This window comes from Salmo trutta, chromosome 5 (assembly GCF_901001165.1).
Source record: "Salmo trutta chromosome 5, fSalTru1.1, whole genome shotgun sequence".
Classification (NCBI taxonomy): Eukaryota; Metazoa; Chordata; class Actinopteri; order Salmoniformes; family Salmonidae; genus Salmo; species Salmo trutta.
This window is the reverse complement of record NC_042961.1, coordinates 61068983-61093180: the sequence shown is the minus strand read 5'-3', so window position 1 is coordinate 61093180 and position 24198 is coordinate 61068983. Positions and strand designations below refer to the sequence as shown.

At 41.3% G+C, this 24198-nt stretch overlaps 2 protein-coding genes and 1 pseudogene across 2 annotated transcripts in view; 2 read left to right on the top strand and 1 right to left on the bottom strand.

The window, feature by feature from the left end:
• The window catches only part of LOC115194667 (zinc finger protein 251-like), a 110782-nt gene that overhangs the window by 39181 nt on the left and 47403 nt on the right, over positions 1-24198 (bottom strand). The gene's annotated exons all lie outside the window — the stretch shown is intronic.
• On the top strand, positions 1100-22387 carry LOC115194697 (gastrula zinc finger protein XlCGF57.1-like; annotated as a pseudogene).
• LOC115194677 (zinc finger protein 37-like) overlaps positions 15671-24198 on the top strand; it is a 1069572-nt gene continuing 1061044 nt past the window's right edge. The window contains exons 1-2 of the mRNA XM_029754573.1: positions 15671-15950; positions 19640-20080. Coding sequence (XP_029610433.1) covers positions 15785-15950; positions 19640-20080 — 607 coding nt within the window. The 5' untranslated portion in view covers positions 15671-15784. The remainder of the gene's footprint in view (positions 15951-19639; positions 20081-24198) is intronic.

Genomic DNA, 24198 nt, shown 5'->3' with positions numbered 1-24198 from the left:
ATTTAAGTTTCTCTGCATTTAAAGTCCCCGGCTACTAGGAGCGCCGCCTCTGGGTGAGCGTTTTGTTGTTTGCTTATGGAGGAATACAGCTCATTCAATGCTGTCTTACTGACTGAGTTTCAGCAACCTGACCTTCTCTTCTTCTTCACTATACATCTGGTCAATTTCCTGTTTTACCTTTTTGATTCTCACATAAATATAAGGAGGGTCTTTGAGATGACTGTGAGATCGTTCTAAACTTCCTAATGTTTCCTGTAATTTAAGCAGTTTCTGTGCTTTAATATTTTTCTTGAGACGATGTGGCTGTGATCTTCTTCCCTCTAATAACCGCCTTAGCTGCATCCCACAATGTAGCAGGGGATATTTCTCCAGACGTTCATTTCTGTCTTTATTGATTCCTTGAATGCTGGATCATTCAGCATGCTTGTATTAAGCCTCCATATAGTATTTATTGGTTTGTGATTGAGGTGTAAACTCTATTATGATTAAGTCGCTCTGCCGGATCCTACAATCCTTAAGCCTGTGCCTTTCTGCACTTTACATGGAAAAAGTCATCTAACTTGGGGTATTCAGTGAGGAGGGGGGCCTGAGTAAAAAGTATATTCTCTATCTGACATGTGGAAGTTGCGCCATACATCAAGCAGTCCTATATCTTGTATTCGTACAGTTTCTTGACTCTCGCTATTAATCACCGAAATTAAAGCTAGACAGTCAGGGAACATCGAACATTAAAAAAAAAACATGCATCAAAGACTATTTTTGGCTCATTTTGACAGCGAGGAAATATAACACATTTTCCCTGCGGACCTCGTTGAAGACCAAATGAGGCCCCGGGACTAAATGACTTGGACACCCCTGGTGTAGATCATGGAGAGCCAATAAAGCAATTTAAAAAATCATAGAGATGTTTTATTCACCTGTATAATTTAAGTGTTCTGTTTAATTCTGTAGTATATAAATAACATCTGTTCCTCCTCTCCTTCCCTCCAGACTCCCTGCAGTTCTCTCTTTCTCTCTCTGAAGAGGAAGTTCCCCCTGAGCAGCAGCACTGTGAGCAGGAGTGGAGCCCCAGTCTGGGGCAGGAGGACCCAGAGCCCACACAGATTAAAGAGGAACAGGAGGAAGTCAGGACCAGTCAGGAGGACGAGCAGCTTCAAGGGCTCTTTGATACCAAAGACTCCATATTCACTCCTTCCTGTGTGAAAAGTGAATGTGATCAGGAGGACCCACTTTGGTCCTTGACTCTTCCCCAAACCCAGACTGTGGAGAACAGAGAGAGTGACTCTAAACCAGTGGATCTCAAACCTTTTGTCACTGTGACCCACATTAAGGGTCTCTACATTCCCTGTGACCCTCCAGATAATCAAAACAATGCCTCCAGCCACAGTTCAGCTGTAAGCAGTGACACAGTAGGACTTAATAGCAGCCCAGCATTGGATCCCAGCCCACCATTGGATCCCAGCACACCATTGCATCCCAGCCAACCATTGGATCCCAGCCCACCATTGCATCCCAGCCAACCATTGGATCCCAGCCAACCATTGGATCCCAGCCCACCATTGGAGAAACACCTGACCAAACCCAGCACCAGCTCTAGAAAAACTCACTGCTGCCGTGACTGTGGTGAAACATTTGCTCTGAAAGCTGACCTGCAGAGACATGTGACTCTCACCAAGAAGAGACCCAGTGAATGCTGCTTCTGCAAACAACACTACAACTCCACCTGTAAACTGAAGGCCCATGTCCGACTCTGTCACAGTGAGAAACCCTGTACCTGCCCTGTTTGTGGAAAGACCTTCAAACACAAAGGAGATCTGCCCAGGCACTTGAGGATTCACAAAGGAGAGAAACCATTTATCTGTGGTGACTGTGGTAAAAGCTTCAATCAGAAGGGAAACCTGAACTTCCACAAACTGACTCACACAGGAGAGAAACCATTTAGCTGTGGTGACTGTGGGAAAAGCTTCAGTCAAAAGGTGAGACTAACTGAACATAAACTGACTCACACAGGAGAGAAACCATTTAGCTGTGGTGACTGTGGGAAAAAATTCAATCGGAAGGGGCACCTAACCATGCACAAACTGATTCACACAAGAGAGAAACCATTTAGCTGTGGTGATTGTGGGAAAGGCTTCAATCGGATGGCGAACCTAAGGAGGCACAAACTGACTCACACAGGAGAGAAACCTTTTAGCTGTGGTGACTGCGGGAAAAGCTTTAATCTGAAGGGTAGCCTAACCAGGCACAAACTGACTCACACAAGAGAGAAACCTTTTAGCTGTGGTGACTGCGGGAAAAGCTTTTATCTGAAGGGTAGCCTAACCAGGCACAAACTGACTCACACAGGAGAGAAACCTTTTAGCTGTAGTGACTGCGGGAAAAGCTTTAATCTGAAGGGTAGCCTAACCAGGCACAAAATGACTCACACAGGAGAGAAATCTTTTAGCTGTGGTGACTGTGGGAAAAGCTTCAATCAGACGGGGGACCTAACGAGGCACAAACTGATTCACACTAGAGATAAACAACATGGCTGCTCAGTCTGGTAAAAGATTCTCTCAGAAGAATAATCTGCTGAGGCACGTGGATAAAGTCCACAAAGGAATAAAACAGGACAGAAGCTGAAAGAGGAAAGAGCATTAGGACAAAGAGATTGTCTGTTAAGTAAGTGAGTAAAGGATGTGGACTAATGGCTTAGGAAGCAACAGTGATATGGCCCTCATCAAATATGCAGACGACATGGCTCTGGTTGCTTGCCTGGAGGTCAAGTCCATCTCCAGCTTCTCCCAGTTCATTGACTGCCTCTTGACGGGGTTTGACAATATCTTAGGAGCTCAGTCTGGGTCTCAACTTACTATTAAGACTCAGAATAGTAGAATACACCAGGTCCAATTTAGACATTTGGTTGTGCATCAGCAGTTTGTTTGTCACTGACAGTCACTCAGTTAGCGATGTCAGCTAACAATTTTTAGATTGGAAGTTAGTCAGCTATCTAAACTTAGTAATCATGGCCAAATAGTTGATTTGGTTTGTCATTCTCACTCAGATGTCATTAACATTAAATAAGTTATTACAAAATGTGTAGAATTGTAGGAAATTAGCTTTAAAACGGCAAAAGAAAATCTCCACCCCATGGCAAAATGGTGGGGGCACCCCAACCAAATCTCTTAGGGCCCCAAAAGACTAGAGCCGGCCCTGGATTTACTTTTGTCAAACACATTTATTTGGTTTGAATGATACTAATGATCAAACATTGCAGACTTCCCCTTTTATCCCCACCCCTCTGAAAGAGACACATACAGTGCATTCAGAAAGTATTCAGACCCCTAAACTTTTTCACATTTTGTTATGTTACAGCCTTATTCTAAAAATCTATCTATACATTATACTCCATAATGACAAAGCTTAAACAGGTGAGTTAAGACACATTGACTCCTTGGTCAAGGGGGTGACCAAGAACCCGATGGTCAGTCTGACAGAGCTCCAGAGTTCCTCTGTGGAGATGAGAGATCCTTCCAGAAGGACAACCATCTCTGCAACACTCCACCAATCAGGCCTTTATGGTAGAGTGGCCAGACGGAAGCCACTCCTCAGTAAAAGGCACATGACATGACATGATTTCTAAAAACCTGTTTTTGCTTTTTTATTATGGAGTATTGTGTATAGATTGATGAGAGGAGAAAAAAACAACAATTTAATCAATTTTAGAATAAGGCTGTGAATTAACAATGTGGAGAAAGTCAAGGGGTCTGAATACTTTCCGAATGTACTTCTTGCCAAATTTTCCCTGTTGGACGCGGGATTAGAACCGACAACCCTCCGCTTGTGGTCTTGCCTCTCTTAACCACTAGACTACCTACTACCTGTTGGAGGAAAGTATTGTAGGAAACTCACAGGTTCCCTGTTCAAAGTCTCTTGATGTTTTCACGTCATTTAGAAAGAGAAATTCCTGATTGTTTTGAAATGTGACGAGAAAAGTCTGACCTGGTGTTATTGATTCATAAAAATAAATCTATGAAAATATCTCCTTCCATCTGTCCAAGAGTAGTTATCATAGATTGTCCTAATACTGCTAATGAATTATATTGATTTCATCTTTCAGGAAGTAATGATATACAGTCGACTCCTGATAAGTGTATTTTGTATAAGTGTAAACTCTGTTTTAAGTGAACTACAGTGTTCTTCCAGCCCCAATTCAACAACATTCTTTCTCTCTTTAACTGCATTCTCTGGTTTAGTGCACGCTGTCACATCAGTCCCAAGCCGTAGCAGCTGTCAAGTCACCTATCTTACAATTTGTTCTGTCTTTTTATTAAATGATCCTATATCACCACCCTGTTACTCATTACAACTATGTCCCCTCATTGTAGTTATCCATTATCACTGGGCTGTACCTTAGTTAAACCCTGTAGAAAAGGTCTTCCTGCTCCCCTCCTCTCTACCCAACTTCCCCTCCCAGTAAGTGGTCATGGGTAACTGCATATGGAGGACCAAACCTGCTGGAATTAGAATTCAATAAATGTGCATACAAGTACATTTACATTTACATTTAAGTCATTTAGCAGACGCTCTTATCCAGAGCGACTTACAAATTGGTGCATTCACCTTAAGATATCCAGTAGGAAATTTAAGATGAAATCCATGATATGCTGCTGTACACCATAAAACACACAACAACAAAAAATAGATGGAACATTGTCCAGGCTTGACGCAGAAACAGGTGAACAGTTTTGTAACACTGAGCCATTGACTGCCTGCCTGCCCCAGGTGGCTGTGTTATGACTGTGTTGCTTTTGGCAATAAGGCACCGGACTACAGCCGTATTACACATTTACATTTACGTCATTTAGCAGACGCTCTTATCCAGAGCGACTTACAAATTGGTGCGTTCACCTTATGATATCCAGTGGAACAACCACTTTACAATAGTACATCTATAAATATAAATGCAGTATTGATCCATGTTTCATGCACTGGGGCAGAGTGGTTGTGGTATTTATGTATTCATTTGTGACGCTATCCTTGATATGATCCTGTTATTGTCACATGCTACACATCCATCTATCACTCCAATGTTATCATGATTTGTTATCAGGGATATTATACTTTAGTAATCCACAATGACCTGGCGATGTAAAAGTCTAATAATGACATTATCTTCCATATTCCTACAGATACCTTGTAAATGGAGATTCTTTCAAAACGATTACCTAGTTACCGTGTAGGGCACTGCAAGGTTGGGTGACCAGGGCCATCTGGGACTGTCTCCTGGAGGAATTCAGGTGTGTGAAGGCTACCTGTGTCCTGCGTAACTTCATGAGGATGGACACGAGGACCAGGAGATCTGCAGCTCGCCGCCGTGTGCCAGAGGAGGAGTCTGCTGCTCTGCAGGATGTTTCAAGGATGGGGTCCAACAACGCAGCAAGAGAGGCAATCTGTGTGCGGGAGATCTTCACCTCCTACTTCTTCAAAGAGGGTGCTGTTCCCTGGCAACACCATAGACTACACTATACACAACCAAAGGCTCTTTTAAGAGCCATCCACATTGCAATAAGCATATTTTTCCATTTACTTAGCTATGTCAACTGCAGTTATTCAATACCCAGTTTCTCTCCCTTTAATTTTTACCTCTCAGGTGAGGGTGCTGTTCAGGTAAGGGTGTGATGTCTGTAGAAAAACAAAACAGGCTATTTTAAGTCACCCATATAGAATTTTTGTTTAACCTGTGTCCTTCATAACTTGGATCTGCAGCTCGCCGCTGTGTGCCAGAGGAGAAGTCTGCCGCTCTGCAGGATGTTTCAAGGATTAGTTTCAAGAATAGTAAGACACTTCATTATTTCTATAACTATGTCATATTGTTTGCCCTTGTGTGTCTGCATGTTTTTCAGCATAAAGTACTCTGTAACCACTTAGTGTGGACACCAGGTGAGGCCACACACAGATTACTGTTGAACACTGTCTCTTTAACTACCGTAATTTCCGGACTATTAAGCGCACCTGAATATAAGCCGCAACCACTGAATAAAAAAAAAATATTAAGCCGCACATGCCTACCGGTACATTGAAACAAATGAACTTTACACAGGCTTTAACGAAACACGGCTTGTAACAAAGATAAATAGGCTTTAACGAAACATGGCTTGTAACAAAAATAAATAGGCTTTAACGAAACACGGCTTGTAACAAAAATAAATAGGCTTTAACGAAACACGACTTAAAATAAAAAATTAGCAGTAAACAGTAGCCTACCAAGAAAGTCATTGGTCACTATCTTCCTCCTCCTGTGCACTGAAACCACTGAAGTCCTCTCCTTCGGTGTCGGAGTTGAATAGCCTCAGAATTGCTTCATCCGATATTGGATCGTTTTCATTGTCGCTCTCGTCACTTTCATCCGGAGGCAAATCCCCCGCTGAGCCCTCTTCAACACGCAGCAGTCCAGCCTTTCGAAACCCATTGATGATAGTGGATTTTTTGACAATGCTCCACGCTGTCAGGACCCACTGGCAGACTTGACCATAAGTTGCTCTTCGCATGCGGCCCGTTTTAGTGAAGGATTTCTCCCCACTTGTCATCCAAGCCTCCCGCTGAACACGGAGCGCCACCTTAAATGCACGATTTACACTGATGTCGAGTGGCTGCAAATACTTTGTTGTGCCCTCAGGAATCAGGGTGACAAAATGACTCCCGTAATCAGAATGATGGGAAGTTTGAGAGCGCTCGATTTAATCTAAACAGTAAACCAAAAATATGTTTGACCTTAACCCGTTCAGCAATTTCATTGGTCTAATGAAAGCTTCATGCCGCCAAAAAACTGAGCATGTCACAGAATATGTTTTTTTTTAGAAAAAAATTTGAAAGCGGGAAAAATCCATATATTAGCCTCGCCATTGTTTAAGCCGCGACGTTCAAAGCCTGGGAAAAAAGTTGCTGCTTATAGTCCGGAAATTACGGTACCTTATTTTCTCAATAACAGTCTCTCCTTCACTTTATCCATCTCTCCCCTTCTCCCTAAATCCTCTAGGTTATATCAGCTGTGTCGGTGAACCCCTCCTGCATCTGAACTGGTTACATAGAGGGCACAGCATGATCAGAGGTGAGAGGTCACTTGGCCGGGTCAACAAGAACTATTATTAAAGAGATGCTTTACATTGAAATACAGATGGAGATGTAGTAGTCCCAGAGTTAATGATCCAAGGTCAGTTTTGCATTTCACCTCCTGATGATTATGATGACTGACAAAATAAAAAATAAAAACACAAGGCGTAAACATGCCCTCTCTCTCTCCATCTGTCTCGTCTGCAGGTATGTTTTGATGTGAGAGAGGATGCAAACCCCCAGTCCTGTCATCGCCACCTCACCCGCTCTTAAGATAACCTTTGGGCCGACTGGGAGCCCAGGGCTGGTTAGGAGACACCACTAGAGACGCTATTATGTAATTGTGATGAACTGAGAGAATATTAGGGTAGCACTGTGATTCATTAATTATATTCTGTCTACCCTGATCCTCTGTTCTTACCTCGTTCCCTTTCTGTCTTTTAAATCTCTCTCACCACCTCCTCTTTCTTCCTCTGTTTTTATAATGCACACCAGATGTGCATTCAAGTACAGATTGAACTTGTATTTATAATATAATATTACAATTATAGTATTTATAATGCATGTATTTATAACCCTTGGATAATGAACTTCTTTCAATAAAGTGTTTCACATTCTCTACTGGTGGAAATGAAGTCTTAATATTACACCAATCCTTTTGTTTTACACTGCTGCTGCTACTCACTGTTTATTATCTATCACTTTACACTTTACAAATGACTTCAACTAATCTGTACCCCCGCACATTGACTCGGTACAGGTACCCCCTGTATATAGACTCGTTATTTGGGGCGGTAGGTAGCCTAGTGGTTAGAGCATTGAGCCAGTAATCGGAAAGTCGCTAGATCGAATCCCCGAGCTGACAAGGTAAACATCTGTCAATCTGCCCCTGAACAAGGCAGTTAAACCCACTGTTCCTAGGCCATCGTTGTAAATAAGAATTTGTTCTTAACTGACTTGCCAAGTTCAATAAATACAAATTGTTATTTAATTTTCTTGTGTTACTTTATGATTTTCTCACTTTAGTTTATTTAGTAAATATTTTCTTAACTCTTTCTTGAACTGCATTGTTGGTTAAGGGCTTGTAAGTAAGCATTTCACGGTAAGGTCGACACCTGTTGTATTTGGCGCATGTGACAAATACAATTTGATTTATCAGATCAATGCAAATGAAGGAAATTAAATATTGAGATGAACCGGTTTTTAGAGTATTTACATGATGCATAAGAAGTGTAGTGTACTGTTTTTTAAATTATATTTCTGTATATATGAATTACAAATCAGCCTTTAACTAGTTAAATCATGTTTCTAGTCTATTGCATAGTTACAATGTGTAACCATTGATGTCCCAGGTCGGTAAACACTGTTGAAGTGTATAATTGTAATACATACATGCAGACACAGCATCCTTCAAAGACTGGAATGTGATACTCCTGGTATTGGATATGACTGAAAAAGAATGTTAGACATTCATACCTGAACTACACCTTTATTTGCCAAGGTAGAGTACATGATCAGTGAATATATGTCATGTCCTGACCAGCAGAGGGAGCAATTGTATTAGTTTTGGTCAGGGCGTGGCAGAGATTTCTGTGTTACGTGTGAGTTGGTTGTTGGACTCCCAATTGAAGGCAGGTGTGTTGAGTTGCCTTTGATTGGGAGTCCTATATAGTAGTGTGTGTTTTTCCTTGTGGTTGTGGGTAATTGTTTCTGTTCAGTTGTGTTTCAGCTGTCAGTGCTGTTGAGCTGTCGGTGTTTTCTTGTTTTGTAGTGTTCCAGTGTTCTTTTTGAATTAAATCATGAACACTAACTCCGTTGCACCTTGGTCTTCTTCTCTCCATGACGACAGCCCTTACAATGTATTACATGTACAGGCTACAATGTAGGGATTACCATGCATGGTAATAACTACATGTATATACGACTTGCTGCCAACAGCCCGTTCCATCTCATCCCATTATGTTCTATTGGGTTGAGCTCTGGGGACTGACCAGGCCGGTCAAGTAAACTGAACTGTCATGTTCCAGGCCATGTTTTTCCACTGCTCAGTTGTCCAGTGGTGGTGATGATGTGATCACTGGAGCCGCTTCTTCTTGTTTTTAGCTGATAGGAGTGGAACCCGGTGTGGTCGTCTGCCATCTAGCTTCCAGGTCAGTAGCTTCTGCACCACAACACACACACACACACACACACACATATATACACACACTAACACTCATTAGCCTAATTGACTGACTCTATTAGCCAAATAATGTTCTTGTCATACTTTGTGTGTTATAAATAAATACAAACATTTTTACCTTTACTTTACCAGGTAAGTTGACTGAGAACACATTCTAATTTACAGCAACAACCTGGGGAATAGTTACAGGGGAGTGGAGGGGGGATGAAGTGCCATGGCATCTTTTATTGACCACAGAGAGTCAGGATACCCGTTAAATGTCCCATCCGAAAGACGACACACTACACAGGACAATGTCCCCAATCCCTGCCCTAACATATACAGGGCATTAGGAAAGCATTCAAGCCCCTTGACTTTTTTGTTATGTTATATCCTTATTCTAAAATGGATTAAATCGTTTTTTTTCCCCTCATCAATTGTCACGGCTGTCGTATGAATTGGACCAAAACGCAGCGGGAACGTGTAAACTCATCTTGTTATTTTATTAAAGAAGGAAAACAAAAGAAAAACGTATACGAAAACAACAAACGTCACTAAACAGTCCCGTCAGGTGCACGAACACAACACAGGAAATAACTACCCACAAATCCCATAGAAAAAAACACCCCTCTTAAATAGGACCTTCAATTAGAAGCAACGAGGAGCAGCTGCTTCCAATTGAAGGTCAACCCAAAAAACACCACATAGAAATAGACATACTAGAACTAACATAGAAATAGACTAACAAGGACATAGCCCAACAAACCCCGAAACATTCTAAACAAACACCCCCTGCCACGCCTTGACCAAACTACAATAACAAACAACCTATTTTACTGGTCAGGACGTGACATCAATCTACACACAATACCCCAAAATGACAAAGCAAAAACTGTTTTTTGTACGTTTTTGCAAATGTCAAAAAAAATTATAATAGCGGAAATAGTATATTGACATAAGTATTCAGATCCTTTACCCAGTACTTTGTTGAAGCACCTTTGGCAGCGATTACAGCCTCGAGTCTTCTTGGGTATGATGCTACAAGCTTGGCACACCTGTATTTGGGGAGATTCTCCCATTCCTCTCTGCAGATCCTCTCAAGCTCTGTCAGATTGGATGGGGAGTGTCACTGCACAGCTATTTCCAGGTCTCCAAAGAGATGTTAGATTGTGTTCAAGTCCGGGCTCTGGCTGGGCCACTCAAGGACATTCAGAGACTTGTCCCGAAGCGTTGTCTTGGCAGTGTGCTTAGGGTCGTTGTCCTGTTGAAATGTGAATCTTCGCCCCAGTCTGAGGTCCTGAGAGCTCTGGAGCAGGTTTTCATCAAGGATTTATCTGTACTTTGCTCAGTTCATCTTTCCCTCAATCCTGACAATCCCAGTCCCTGGCGCTGAAAAACATACTCACAGCATGATGCTGCCACCACCATGCTTCACCGCAGTGATGGTGCCAGGTTTCCTCCAGACGTGAAGCTTGGCATTCAGGCCAAAGAGTTCAATCTTGGTTTCATCAGACCAGAGCATCTTGTTTCTCATGGTCTGAGAGTCTTTAGGTGCCTTTTGGCAAACTCCAAGCGGTCTGTCAAGTGCCTTTTACTGAGGAGTGACCTTCCGTATTGCCACTCTACCATAAAGGCCTGATTGGTGGAGTACTGTAGAGATGGTTGTCCTTCTGGAAGGTTCTCCCATCTCCACAGAGGAACTCTAGAGCTCTGTCAGAGTGACCATCAGGTTCTTGGTCACCTCCCTGACCAAGGCCCTTCTCCCCCTCATTGCTCAGTTCCAATCCTGTCTCGGAACGCTACGGACAATTCCCTCGACCTCATGGCTTGGTTTTTGCTCTGACCTGCACTGTCAACTGTGGGACCTAATATAGAAAGGTGTGTGCCTTTCCAAATCATGTCCAATCAATTGAATTTACTACAAGTGGAATCCAATCAAGTTGCAGAAACATCTCAAGGATGATCAATGGAAACAGGATGTACCTGAGCTCAATTCCGAGTCTCAAAGCAAAGGATCTAAATACTTGTCATAATGGGGTATTGTGATGTCATTATGGGGTATTGTGTGTAAATTGATGAGGAACATTTTTTATATCATCCATTTTAGAACAAGGATGTAACGTATCAAAATCTGGAAAGGGAAGGGGTCTGAATACTTTCCGAATGCACTGTGTGTGTATATATATATATATATACAGTATGTCTATCACCGGTAAGATACTCAGAAAGAAGAAGAAAATGCCCATATTAATATATGTAGCCTTAGAAATAAGGTTCATGAAATCAATAACTTGCTAACATCAGATAACATTCATATATTTGCCATTCTCTGAAACTCACTAAGGATTATTCCTTTGATGATACAGCAGTAGCAATACAGGGATATAACATCTACAGAAAATGCAGGAATGTTTCTGGTGGAGGTGTTGCTGTGTTGTTCAGAGCCATATTCCTGATCATCTTAGAGGAACTCATGTCTAATGCTGTTGAAGTGTCGTGGTTGCAGGTTCATCTGCCTCATCTAAAGCCTCTTCTTTTGGGGTGCTGCTATAGGCCACCAAGTGCTAACATTCATTATCTGGATAATATGTGTGCAATGCTTGATAATGTGTGTGGACATTAACACAGAGGTCTGTTTTCTAGGTGACCTGAATATAGACCTGTTTTGTTTTTATCAATCTGTCCGCTCAAAATGTAGCTGCTCACTGTAACCAGTGCCTGTAATCTGGTTCAGGTTATTAATCAACCTACCAGGGTTTTACAAACAGTACAGGAACTATATCATCCATTAGTATTGATCACATGTTTTACTAATGCTACAAAACCTGCTCTAAAGCTGTACCCATTGGATGTACTGACCATAATATAGTAGCCATATCTAGGAAAGCCAAAGTTCCAAAGGCTGGGCCTAAAATTGTCTATAAGAGATCACACAAAACGTTCTGTACTAATTACTATGTTGAAATGTAAAAAATATATTTGTTGGTCTGATGTGTGCAATTAGGAGCATCCAGACGCTGCACTTTATTCATTTATGAAATTGCTTCTTCTATTTACTAATAAGCATACACCCATTAAGAAAATGACTGTAAAAACTGCAAAATCCCAGTGGATTGATGAAGAATTAAAAAAATATCTGGTTGAGAGCGATGATGCAAAAGGAATGGCAAACAAGTCTGTCTGCACAGCCGATTGGCAAACGTAATGTAAATTGAGAAATCATGTCACTAAACTAAACAAAAAGAAGAAACTGAACTATGAAACAAAGAAATTATGAAGTGAAATGGAAAAAAAGCTTTGGAAAACTTTAAATGAAATGATGGGCAGAAAGACTAATTCAACTCCATCGTTCATTGAGTGTAACGGCCGTCGTTAGAGAATGACCAAGGTGCAGCGGAGGATGTGTTCATCTTGAATGAATTTTAATTGAAAAAAAGAACACTTGACAAAATAAACAAAATGACAGCCAACAGTTCTGTCAGGTACTAACAACGAAACAGAAAGCACTAAACAGAAACAATCACCCACAAAAACCCAAAGGAAAAAACAGGCTACTTATGTGTGACTCCCAATCAGCAACAACGAACTACAGCTGTGCCTGATTGGGAGCCACACACGGCCCAAAACAAAGAAATCCAAAAACATAGAAAAATGAACATACATTGGGTGGGCGTTCTAACACCCTAGCCTAACCAAAATAAAGAACAAAAACCCCTCTCTATGGCCAGGGCGTTACATTGAGTCAGATGGCTCAACACCTTTTGATGTTGCCAATTACTTCAATGAATATTTCATTGGCAGAATGAGCAAACTTAAGCATGAAATGCCAACAACAAAATGTGAGCTTCATTTTCAGGCGTAAAATAATTAATAATGAAGGAAAAGCATTATAATTTTGAATTTTGTAAAGTCAGTGTGGGTGACGTGGGAAAAGTGTTGTCCATCAATAATGAGAAACCACCTGGTATTGACAACTTTGATGGAAAGATACTGAGGACGGACCAATCAGCTTGATGCCGACCCTTAGCAAACGTATGTAAAAAAAAGTATATGGTCTTGACCAGATACAATGCTATTTCTCTGGAAACAAATGAACAACAGACTTTCAGCATGGTTATAGAGAGGGGCATTCAATATGTACTGCAATGACACAAATGACTGATGATTGGTTGAAAGATTGACTGATTGATTGGTTGAAAGATGATTGGTTGAAAGAAATCGAAAATAAGAGGATTGTGGGAGCTGTACTGTTAGATTTCAGTGCAGCCTTTGATATTATTGACCATAACACAACAAAAATTGTGTTACAGCTTTCGAACTTCTGTCATATTGTCGATTCAGAGCCATCTATCTAATAGAACACAGAGGGTTTTCTTTAATGGAAGTTTCTCTAATGTTAACCATGTAAAGTGTGGTGTACCGCAAGACAGCTCTCTTGGCCCTCTACTATTTTAAATGTTTTACTAATGACCTGCCACTGGCATTATACAAAACCTGTGTGTCCATGTATGCTGTTGATTCAACCCTGTACGTACCCACAGCTAGTGAGATCACTGCAACACTAAACACAGAGTTGCAGTCAGTTTTAGAATGGGTGGCCTGTAATAAAGTAGTCCTGAACATCTCTAAAACTAAGAGAATTGTATTTGGTACAAATCACCTCAGCTGAATCTGGTCATGAATAATGTGGCTATTGAGCAAGTTGAGGAGACTAAATTACTTAGTGTTATCTTGGATTGTAAACTGTCATGGTCAAAACATTTGGATTCATTGTTTGCGAAGATGGGGAGAGGTCTGTCCGTGATAAAGAGAGGCTCTGCTTTTTTGACATCACACTCCACAAATAAAGTCCTGCAGGCTCTAATCTTATTTTATCTTGATTATTGCTCAGTCATGTGGTCAGGTGCTGCAAAGAAGGACCTAGAAAACGGCAGCTGGCCCAGAACAGGGTGGCACATCTTGCTCTTCACTGTAATCGGGGCTAATATCAATCATATGCATGCCAGTCTCTCTTGGGTAAAAGTAGAGGAGAGACTGATTGCATCACTTCTTGTTTTTATAAGAAACATGAATGTGTTGAATATTCCAAATTGTTTGAATGGTCAATTTACACATAGCACTGACACACACACTTACCCCACCAGACATGCCACCAGGGGTCTTTTCACAGTCCCCAAATCCAGAACAAATTCAAGAAAGCATACAATATTATATAGAGCCATAATTGTATGAAGCTCCCATCTCAGATAGCTCAAATGAACAGCAAACATGGTTTCAAAAAACATAAAGCAACACCTCAAGACACAAAGCCTCTCCCCTATTTCACCTTGATATTATGTGTGTATGTATTTCGCTGCAGCTATTGGAGATCCTAATAAAATACAAAAAAATTGTTATTAGGTCTCCAGAGAAATAGCTGGTTGATCTTGATTTGCAGGGGTGGTAGCATTAAATTATTCAAATTTGTCATGACTTTGTCAATCAGCTTGTTATTAAAAGTGTCTTAATTATTGTTTAGTGTTTCTGTATCGATATGGACTTTATAAAAATCTACAAACTTGGAAGCTGGTCCTAGCTGTTTGCACTCAAGCATATCTAAAGGCTGTATAGGTCATATAAATCTTGAATTCATCTGTATGATTCAGGTGTTCTATATACTTCTGTGGTATATACCGTAGATTACCTCTACCCTCCTCTCCTTCCCTCCAGACTCCCTGCAGCTCTCTCTCGCTGTCTCTGAAGAGGAGGTTCCCCCTGAGCAGCAGCACTGTGAGCAGGAGTGGAGCCCCAGTCTGGGGCAGGAGGGCCCAGAGCCCATACAGATTAAAGAGGAACAGGAGGAAGTCAGGACCAGTCAGAAGGAAGAGCAGATTGAAGAGCTGGTGCCTGATATTACTGATTTCAATTTCACTCCTTCCTGTTTGAAAAGAGAATGTGATCAGGAAGACCCACTTCAAATTTTGATTTGATTTTAATGACGAAGTAATGATCAAACAGTACAGAGTTTTGTAGGAAATTCACAGGTCTGCTGTTCAAAGTCTGTTTAATTGTTCCCTTCATTAGAAATAGCAATATCTGGTCATTTGATTTTGGTCAGGCTCACGTAACTGATACATGAAATGAAAAACAATTTCAGAAAAGGTATCCTTAAATTCTGCCCTAATGCTGCTCATTCATCATGTTGATTTAATCTTGTATAGAGTAATGATAAACTGTTGACTCCTGGGGAAGAATTGATTCTCCCAGATCATCCTATACTGATGATAACCACTGTTTGTCTACATGTAGTCGTCGTTTTCCTTGACTAGTGGTCTGTAGGCTGCCTTTCACAGTAAACTCCCATCCAGCTGGCGGCCCTGTTGTGTTTCTGGGTTCATCACCAACTAGAACAAAGAACGTCCTAAGATTCCTTGACTTGAACACGGAAGTAGGATTGGTAACGAGTTTTTATTTTTTCTGTTCCTTGTGTGGAGTAAAGAAAATACACACTGACTAAACTGAATAGGCTACCCAACTCTAATTTGACATAAAATGTCTAAACTACAATCGTTTCATGTGTTTTTAAATGAGCGTTTAACGGCGGCTGCTGTGGATATTTTTGGGGAAGTTGAGAAAACGGTAGTAGAATACCAGGAGGAGAATGATCGGCTACGGAGACTGCTGCGGAGGACACCAGAGATACAACTATGTAGAATAGGTTCGTATGTAGATACTGATAGTTAGCTATAGCTCCACTTTATTGATCAATTGTTAACTAATCACCACTTCATACATGTTGAAGAAGTTGGTTTTAAACTTACCGTGCATGGATAAAAACATTGTCATAAAAACAGGAAGTGATTTGAATTTATAATTCAAAAATGGATCAAATTTGGAAATAAATAGCTTCTCTTCAATTACTGACAAGTAATTGAAAATGGATTCTAGTTTTTAACTATTGAATTGGCATTATAGTTAGCCTAGTCTTGAATTTATTGGCTTAAAAATTCAAATTGACCCCAACCCTGATGTCTAAAGCCTGTATAGAGTCCCACAGTGGAGGTGTAATAATACCCATAAAACCTAGCGCTCAAACAGGGAAATGGTTCCAATCGTTTATCCACCATTCATTTTTCCCATAGGAGATTTTAGAAACACTTAAAATAAGGCTTGCGTTTAATGCAGGCTTACCCCGGTTTGACGTTTTGATAACCATGTAAATCTCAGACAAGGTGACTTTTATCAATGTATTTGTCAGTGGCGGTCGGTGCTGTTAAAGATGGAGGACAATCTTTTTTTTTTTTTTATGAGCACGGCCTTATTTCTATTACAGCATATTGGATAACTGTCATTCATATTCCATTCACCCAGCTCAATGTAACATTAATGGGTTTAGGCTACTACATGATGCTCACATTTTCCCTATAGCCATCATGAGGTTGCTACTGCCTAGCCTATGAATTAAAGTTTACAACATAGATGCACAGGTTGAGAAACATTTGAGTAATCAAGGTGATAGACAGCGACACATTTAATACCGCCTTGCACACTATTGCCTGCAACTAGCTGATCTAGGGTGTAATCATTAGTCCAACATTTGCAAACAAGAGTTTCTATTGGACAAATTCAGGTATGTTTATCCCTGTTCCGTTTGCTTCCGTTTAATAACATTTTTCAGCAGAATCTGCGGAATGAATACACCCCTGATCACACGCAAACGCAGTTCACTTTCGTAACAGGAACATGCAAACAGTATGATCACTTTGAACGTTGTAGCTATAATTCCTTCTCGCATTTACGTGATCTCTTTTTCTCACCTTTTCCCTTCAGTGCACAACACATCAGCTGTCTGTGACCAGGCAAACAAATCTTTCCAAACATTCATATCATAAGCGCTACACACATCCTACATTGTCACCATTATTAGCTAACATGGGGCGGCAGATAGCTCAGTGGTCAGAGCGTTGGGCCAGTAACCAAAAGGTTGCTGGATCGAATTCCCGAGCTGACAAGGTAAAAATCTGTCATTCTGCCCCTGAACAAGGCAGTTAACCCACTGTTCCCCAGTAGACCGTATTTGTTCTTGACTGACTTGTCTAGTTAAATTATAACGTCATAGTCAACATAGTTACTAGAGCTAACACGTTAGTAAACCCTCTACAATCATGCAGTACAGTGTAGTCAGCAAGCAGTTTAGCAGTTACACCGGAGGACCCCGGTGGTAATACATTTATAAAGCCAAAAGCTTACCTTGACTTGGAAGAGTTCCAGGGTTGGATAGCCATAGCCAGCTAGCTAATGTAACAGTGTTGCTTCTGTCCCTCTTCTCGCCCCAACCTGGGCTTGAACCATCGACCCTCTGAACACATCAACAACTGCCTCCCACGAAGCATCGTTACCTATCGCTCCACAAAAACCGTGGCCCTTGCAGAGCAAGTGAAAGAAGAACTACTTCATGGTCTCAGAGCGAGTGACGTCACCGATTGAAACGCTGTTAGCGCCCACCGCTAACTAGCTAGCCATTTCACACTCATTACACTAACATAGCATCCATCTCTGTTTGAGCTGGGTGTTTAAGTAGGCTTAACTAGCTAGCTGCATTCGCTAGCTAAGTAGAAGTGAAAAATATACGAAATATAGCCAACTCTCTCTCTCTTCTCCTTCATTTTTGAAGATATTAAATCGTTCAAAAGTGTTAAACTATTGTCTTTCTCTCTCTTTGAATCAACTATTCACCACATGTTATGCAGTGCTAGCTAGCTGTAGCTTATGCTTTTAGGATCGGAGAATTAAACTAGTACTATGATTGTGTGGACAACATGTCAGTTCATGCTGCAAGAGCTCTGATAGGTTAGAGGACGTCGTCCGGAAGTTGTCATAATTACTGTGTAAGTCTATGGAAGGGGGCGAGAACAATGAACCTCCGAGGTTTTGTATTGAAGTCAATGTACCGAGAGGAGGATGGAAACTAGCTGTCCTCTGGCTACACCATGGTGTTACCTTAGAGTAGCACGTATAACTGAACACCGCAGCTCAATCAGGTGTAAGAACATTGCAGTGTAGCAGCTTACTTTGTTGAAGCTAATCATCCAATCTCCGCCCTAAAAATACACAGGCATTGAGCATGTTACTCTACCAAGGAGAGGAGGTAACATGGAGATCCTACTAATATAAAGGGAGGCTTACTGGATATCCTATCCAAAAACATTGACCCTTTAGTGGTCTAAATATTGACTTTGATCTCAGGCCCTTCTTATGAACATCATATCAAGTATTCATGACATCACCCTGAAGAAGGCACAGTGATGCCCGAAACATTGGTGATTTACCCAATAAATTACAGGGAATTTATATTTGGAGTGTGCGACTCTTTTTATTTTTTTTTATAAATTATTTGGTGACATGGATATATTTTAATATAGTTTTATCTAAAAAGGATAACTTTTTTGAATGTTAAACCATTTTAATGAAATCCACTGAGGAGGATGGGCCTCCCCTTCCTCTGAGGAGCCTCCACTGATATTCGTCTCTTTTACTCTCAGCTTCGAAAAATGCTAATTAGCATCAAAGTAGATATCATGTGGAACTACAAATCCCAGCAAGCGCCTGCACGTCGTCTATAGCTGACTTCTTTTCTAACAGGTATTTCCGTAATTTTAAAACTCGTACAAGGCAGTTCACAGAATTGTTCATTTAAATACATTTTTGCCAGTTTATTCATTACTACATTTAGATGACGTTAGATAGTGAACCCATAGATTCTTACCTTTGCCTCGATTTGGCAGTCCCGTCCAGATCATTATGGTGTTTGTAGTTCTTTATGTTTTGTAGTTCTTTGTGATAGCCACATTAGGAGCTAATTAGCATTTCATTTTGGGGGGGTAAATATAGGTGAATTTATTAATTAAAGTCACAGCCCTTATTTTAAGTTATTGTAAAATCCCCTATGGGAGAAATGAATGGTGGAAAAACGATTAGGACCATTTCCCTGTTTGACCGTTTTATGGTTATAACTAATACTGTGGTTATTTGGTGTTTTATTAGGATCCCCATTAGCTGTTGCAAAAGCATCAGATACTCTTCCTGGGGTCCACATGAAACATGACATCATCCAGAACATTAATAGACAAGAACAGCTCAAGGACAGAACTACATCCATTTAAAAAGAGGCACATGTAGCCTACATATCAATACATACACACAGAATATCTAGGTCACATAGGGGAGATGCAATGTGAGGTGTTACTTTATCTGTTTTTTTAAACCAGGTTTGCTTTTCATTTGAGCAACTTGAGATGGAACAGAGTTCCATGCAACAATAGCTCTTTATAATACCGTACGCTTTCTTGAATTTGTTCTGGATTTGGGGACTGTGGTAACCTCTGCTCCTCCTCTCCGTCCCTCCAGAATCCCTGCAGCTCTCTGTCTCTGAAGAGGAGGTTCCCCCTGAGCAGCAGGAGTGGAGCCCCAGTCTGGGACAGAAGGACCCAGAGACCACACAGATTAAAGAGGAACAGGAGGAAGTCAGGACCAGTCAGGAGGAAGAGCAGCTTCAAGGGGTGGAGCCTGATATCATAGAGTTCATATTTACTCCTCCTTGTGTGAAAAGTGAATGTGATCAGGAGGACCCACGTCAAGAAGCCATACTAGCTGAACACCCAACTCTCAGTCCACTGAAAATGTCTAAACTACAGTCGTTTCGAGAGTTTTTAAATGAGCGTTTAACGGCGTTTGCTGCTGTGGAGATTTCCGGGGAATTTGCGAAAGCAGTAGCGGAGTACCAGGAGGAGAATGATCTTCTACGGAGACTGCTGGAGATCACACCGGAGATTAAACTATGTAGAATAGGTTAGTATGTAGACGTACTGAAAGGTGAATAATGTGGGGCCACGGGTGGCCTATCGAATCCCCAAGCCGACTAGGTGAAAAATCTGTCCATGTGCACTTGAGCAAGGCACTTAACCCTAATTTCTCAAGTAAATTGCTGCAGATAAGAGCGTCTGCTAAATGACAAACATTTAAAGTGTAACGTATTGTACTTTTGGAGTCATTTTTTTAATTGTAAATAAGATTATAATATATTTCTGAACACTTATACATTCATGTGGCTGATACTATGATTATGGATAATCACAAATAAATGATGAATAATGAAGATAATATACGTCAAAATCAGGAGTGAAGATCATACACCCTCCTCCTTACCAATAACAGGGGAGGTCAGCATTTTGGGGGGTGATGATCTTTGTTCCTTTTAACTTCCTCACTTGTCGTCATTGAAGATTCATTCATTATTATCCAGAAGCATAAATAGCACAGCCTCTCTTGCCTCCAATGCATTTCATTAGAGACAGTGAGTACGTTTACGTTCACACTAGTAATTCAATATTATATTGATGATGGCAGTAGGCAGAGTACGGCTTCAGTCCTGTAGACCCCTGACTCTGCTCATCTTAAACGCCGTGAGGTCATAATAGAAGTAAGCATACGGTGATTAAAACATCTAGTTTTCTGAGAAATCTCTCAAATTATTAGGACGTGTACAAGCTTTATATAAATAACATCTGTTCCTCCTCTCCTTCCCTCCAGACTCCCTGCAGTTCTCTGTCTCTGAAGAGGAGGTTCCCCCTGAGCAGCAGGAGTGGAGCCCCAGTCTGGGGCAGAAGGACCCAGAGCCCACACAGATTAAAGAGGAACTCGGGACCAGTCAGGAGGAAGAGCAGCTTCAAGGGCTCTTTGATACCAAAGACTCCATATTCACTCCTTCCTGTGTGAAAAGTGAATGTGATCTGGAGGACCCACTTCAGTCCTTGACTCTTCCCCAAACCCAGACTGTGGAGAACAGAGAGACTCACTCCAAACCAGTGGATCTCAAACCTCTGTCCAAGCACATGAGGATTCACACAGGAGAGAAGCCATTTATCTGTGGTGACTGTGGGAAAAGCTTTATTCGCAAGGCGCACCTAACCAGGCATAAACTGACTCACACAGGAGAGAAGCCATTCACCTGTGGTGACTGTGGGAAAAGCTTCCGTCTCAAAGGGAACCTAAACACTCATAAACTGACTCACACCAGAGAGAAATCATTTAGCTGTGGTGACTGTGGGAAAAGCTTCCGTCTCAAAGGGAATCTAACCACTCATAAACTGACTCACACAGGAGAGAAACCATTTAGCTGTGGTGACTGTGGGAAAAGCTTCAATCGGAAGGTGAGCCTAACTGAACATAAACTGACTCACACAGGAGAGAAACCTTTTAGCTGTGGTGACTGTGGGAAAAGCTTCATTCGGAAGGTGCATCTAACTGAACATCAACTGACTCACACTGGAGAGAAACCATTCACCTGTGATGACTGTGGGAAGAGATTTATTCAGAAGAGGGACCTAAGGAGACATATACTGATTCACACAGGAGAGAAACCATTTAGCTGTGGTGACTGCGGGAAAAGCTTCAATCGGAAGGGGCACCTAACCATGCATAAACTGACTCACACAGGAGAGAAACCATTCACCTGTGGAGACTGCGGGAAACGCTTCAATCGAAAGGGGCATCTAACCATGCATAAACTGACTCACACAGGAGAGAAACCATTCACCTGTGGAGACTGTGGGAAGAGCTTTATTCAGAGGAGGGACCTAAGGAGACATATACTGATTCACACAGGAGAGAAACCATTTAGCTGTGGTGACTGAGGGAAAAACTTCAATCAGAAACAACATGGCTGCTAGTTTGATAATATATTAATTCAGAAGACTAATCTGCTAACACGTGAAAAACATCCACAAAGAAAGTAAATGAGGACACAGAGAGGGGACTAAGAGAGTATTGAGATACACCTGTGGACCAACTCTAACTGGTCCTCCTGATCCTGCTCAGTCCAATGTCACAGTAATGATATAATGGGGCTGTTGTCTGAACCTGACAGGTAATGTTGCTACTCTTTGTGTATGAAATGGACAATCTGCAGTTCAGACAACCACCACTTTTTAGGTGAACAACTGAGGGATGGGGTTGGAGAGTTGTGAACATTCAATGTCGTAGTCAGATATGGATACAAGATGTCCAGATGTAATGTAGGATTCCCAATAGGTGGCCCGTTGGGTGATTTATTTGGCCCCAAGTTTTCTGATTAAAACAAGATAACAAAATATAGAATTACATTTTTTTGGTTTGTTGTTGAATATTTATTTTATTCATTTAGGGAATCTGTTCCCAAGTATTCCCACGTGTAAATAGATTTACAGTACCAGTCAAAAGTTTTAGAACACCTACTCTACATTGTAGAATAATAGTGAATAACATTTCAACAACTTTGAAAGTTTCTAAGAGTACAGTTGCAAACAACATCAAGCGCTATGATGAAACTGGCTCTCATGAGGACCGCCACAGGAAAGGAAGACCCAGAGTTACCTCTGCTGCAGAGGACAAGTTCATTAGTTACCAGCCTCAGAAATTGTAGCCCAAATAAATGCTTCAGAGTTCAAGTAACAGACACAACTCAACATCAGCTGTTCAGAGGAGACTGTGTAAATTAGGCCTTCATGGTCAAATTGCTGCAAAGAAGCCACTACTAAAGGACACCAATAATAAGAAGAGACTTGCTTGGGCCAAGAAACACGAGCAATGGATATTAGACCGGTGGAAATCTGTCCTTTGGTCTGATGAGTCCAAATTTGAGATTTTTGGTTCCAACTGCCGTGTCTTTGTGAGATGCAGAGTAGGTGGACGGATGATCTTTGCTTGTGTGGTTCCCACCGTGAAGCATGGAGGTGTGGGGGTGCTTTGCTGGTGACACTGTCAGGGATTTATTTAGAATTCAGGGCACACTTAATAACCAGCATGGTTACCGCAGCAATACGCCATCCCATCTGGTTTCGCTTAGTGGTACTATAATTTATTTTTCAACAGGACAATGACCCAACACACCTCCAGGCTGTGTAAGGGCTATTTGACCAAGAAGGAGAGTGATGGAGTGCTGCATCAGATGACCTGGCCTCCACAATCACTCGACCTCAACCCAATTGAGATGGTTTGGGATGTGTTGGACCGCAGAGTGAAGGAAAAGCAGCCAACAAGTGCTCAGCATATGTGGGAACTCCTTCAAGACTGTTGGAAAAGCATTCCATGTGAAGCTGGTTGAGAGAATGCCAAGAGTGTGCAAAGCTGTCTTCAAGGCAAAGGGTGGCTACTTTGAAGAATCTAAAATATATTTAGATTTGTTTAACACTTTTTTGGTTACAACATGATTATTTCATAGTTTTGATGTCTTCACTATTATTCTACAATGTAGAAAATAGTCAAATAAAGAAAAACCATTGAATGAGTAGGTGTGTCCAAACTTTTGACTGGTCCTGTATATGTGATCATATCAACTAGGTCTCTCACGTCAGAATGTTTCTTAAACGTAAAATTTGGAAGTGTTTAAGGTTAAGGTTAGGTATTAATGCTGAATGGTTAAGGTTAGGTATTAATGCTGAATGGTTAAGGTTAGGTATTAATGCTGAATGGTTAAGGTTAGGTATTAATGCTGAATGGTTAAGGTTAGGTATTAATGCTGAATGGTTAAGGTTAGGTATTAATGCTGAATGGTTACGGTAAGGGTTAAGGTTTGGGATAGGCTTAAAACTTCACAGAATTCGAACTTGTAACCTTTGGAATCAGAGGCAGATGCTTACTCCCTTCCGCCATCCCAGTCCACAACCCAAACCTACTTGAAGGTAACAGCGCTCACTGTTGCCTCTAGTGGCCGGTTTCCACATCATCTCCCGACATGCATGGCAGTCGAATACTGATTTGTATCACAGGTAACCTGGCTGGATCTTATCCCCAGTGTTATCATGGTTTGAAATTATTCTTGTTTTTTTTCCCCACATACTGTATCTGTTTGGTGTTCTTGCGGTCAATTTGGAGTGTAACTATGTTCCGTCTCCCTGAGCGGCAAGAAGAGTCCCCATTAGGGTTGCAAA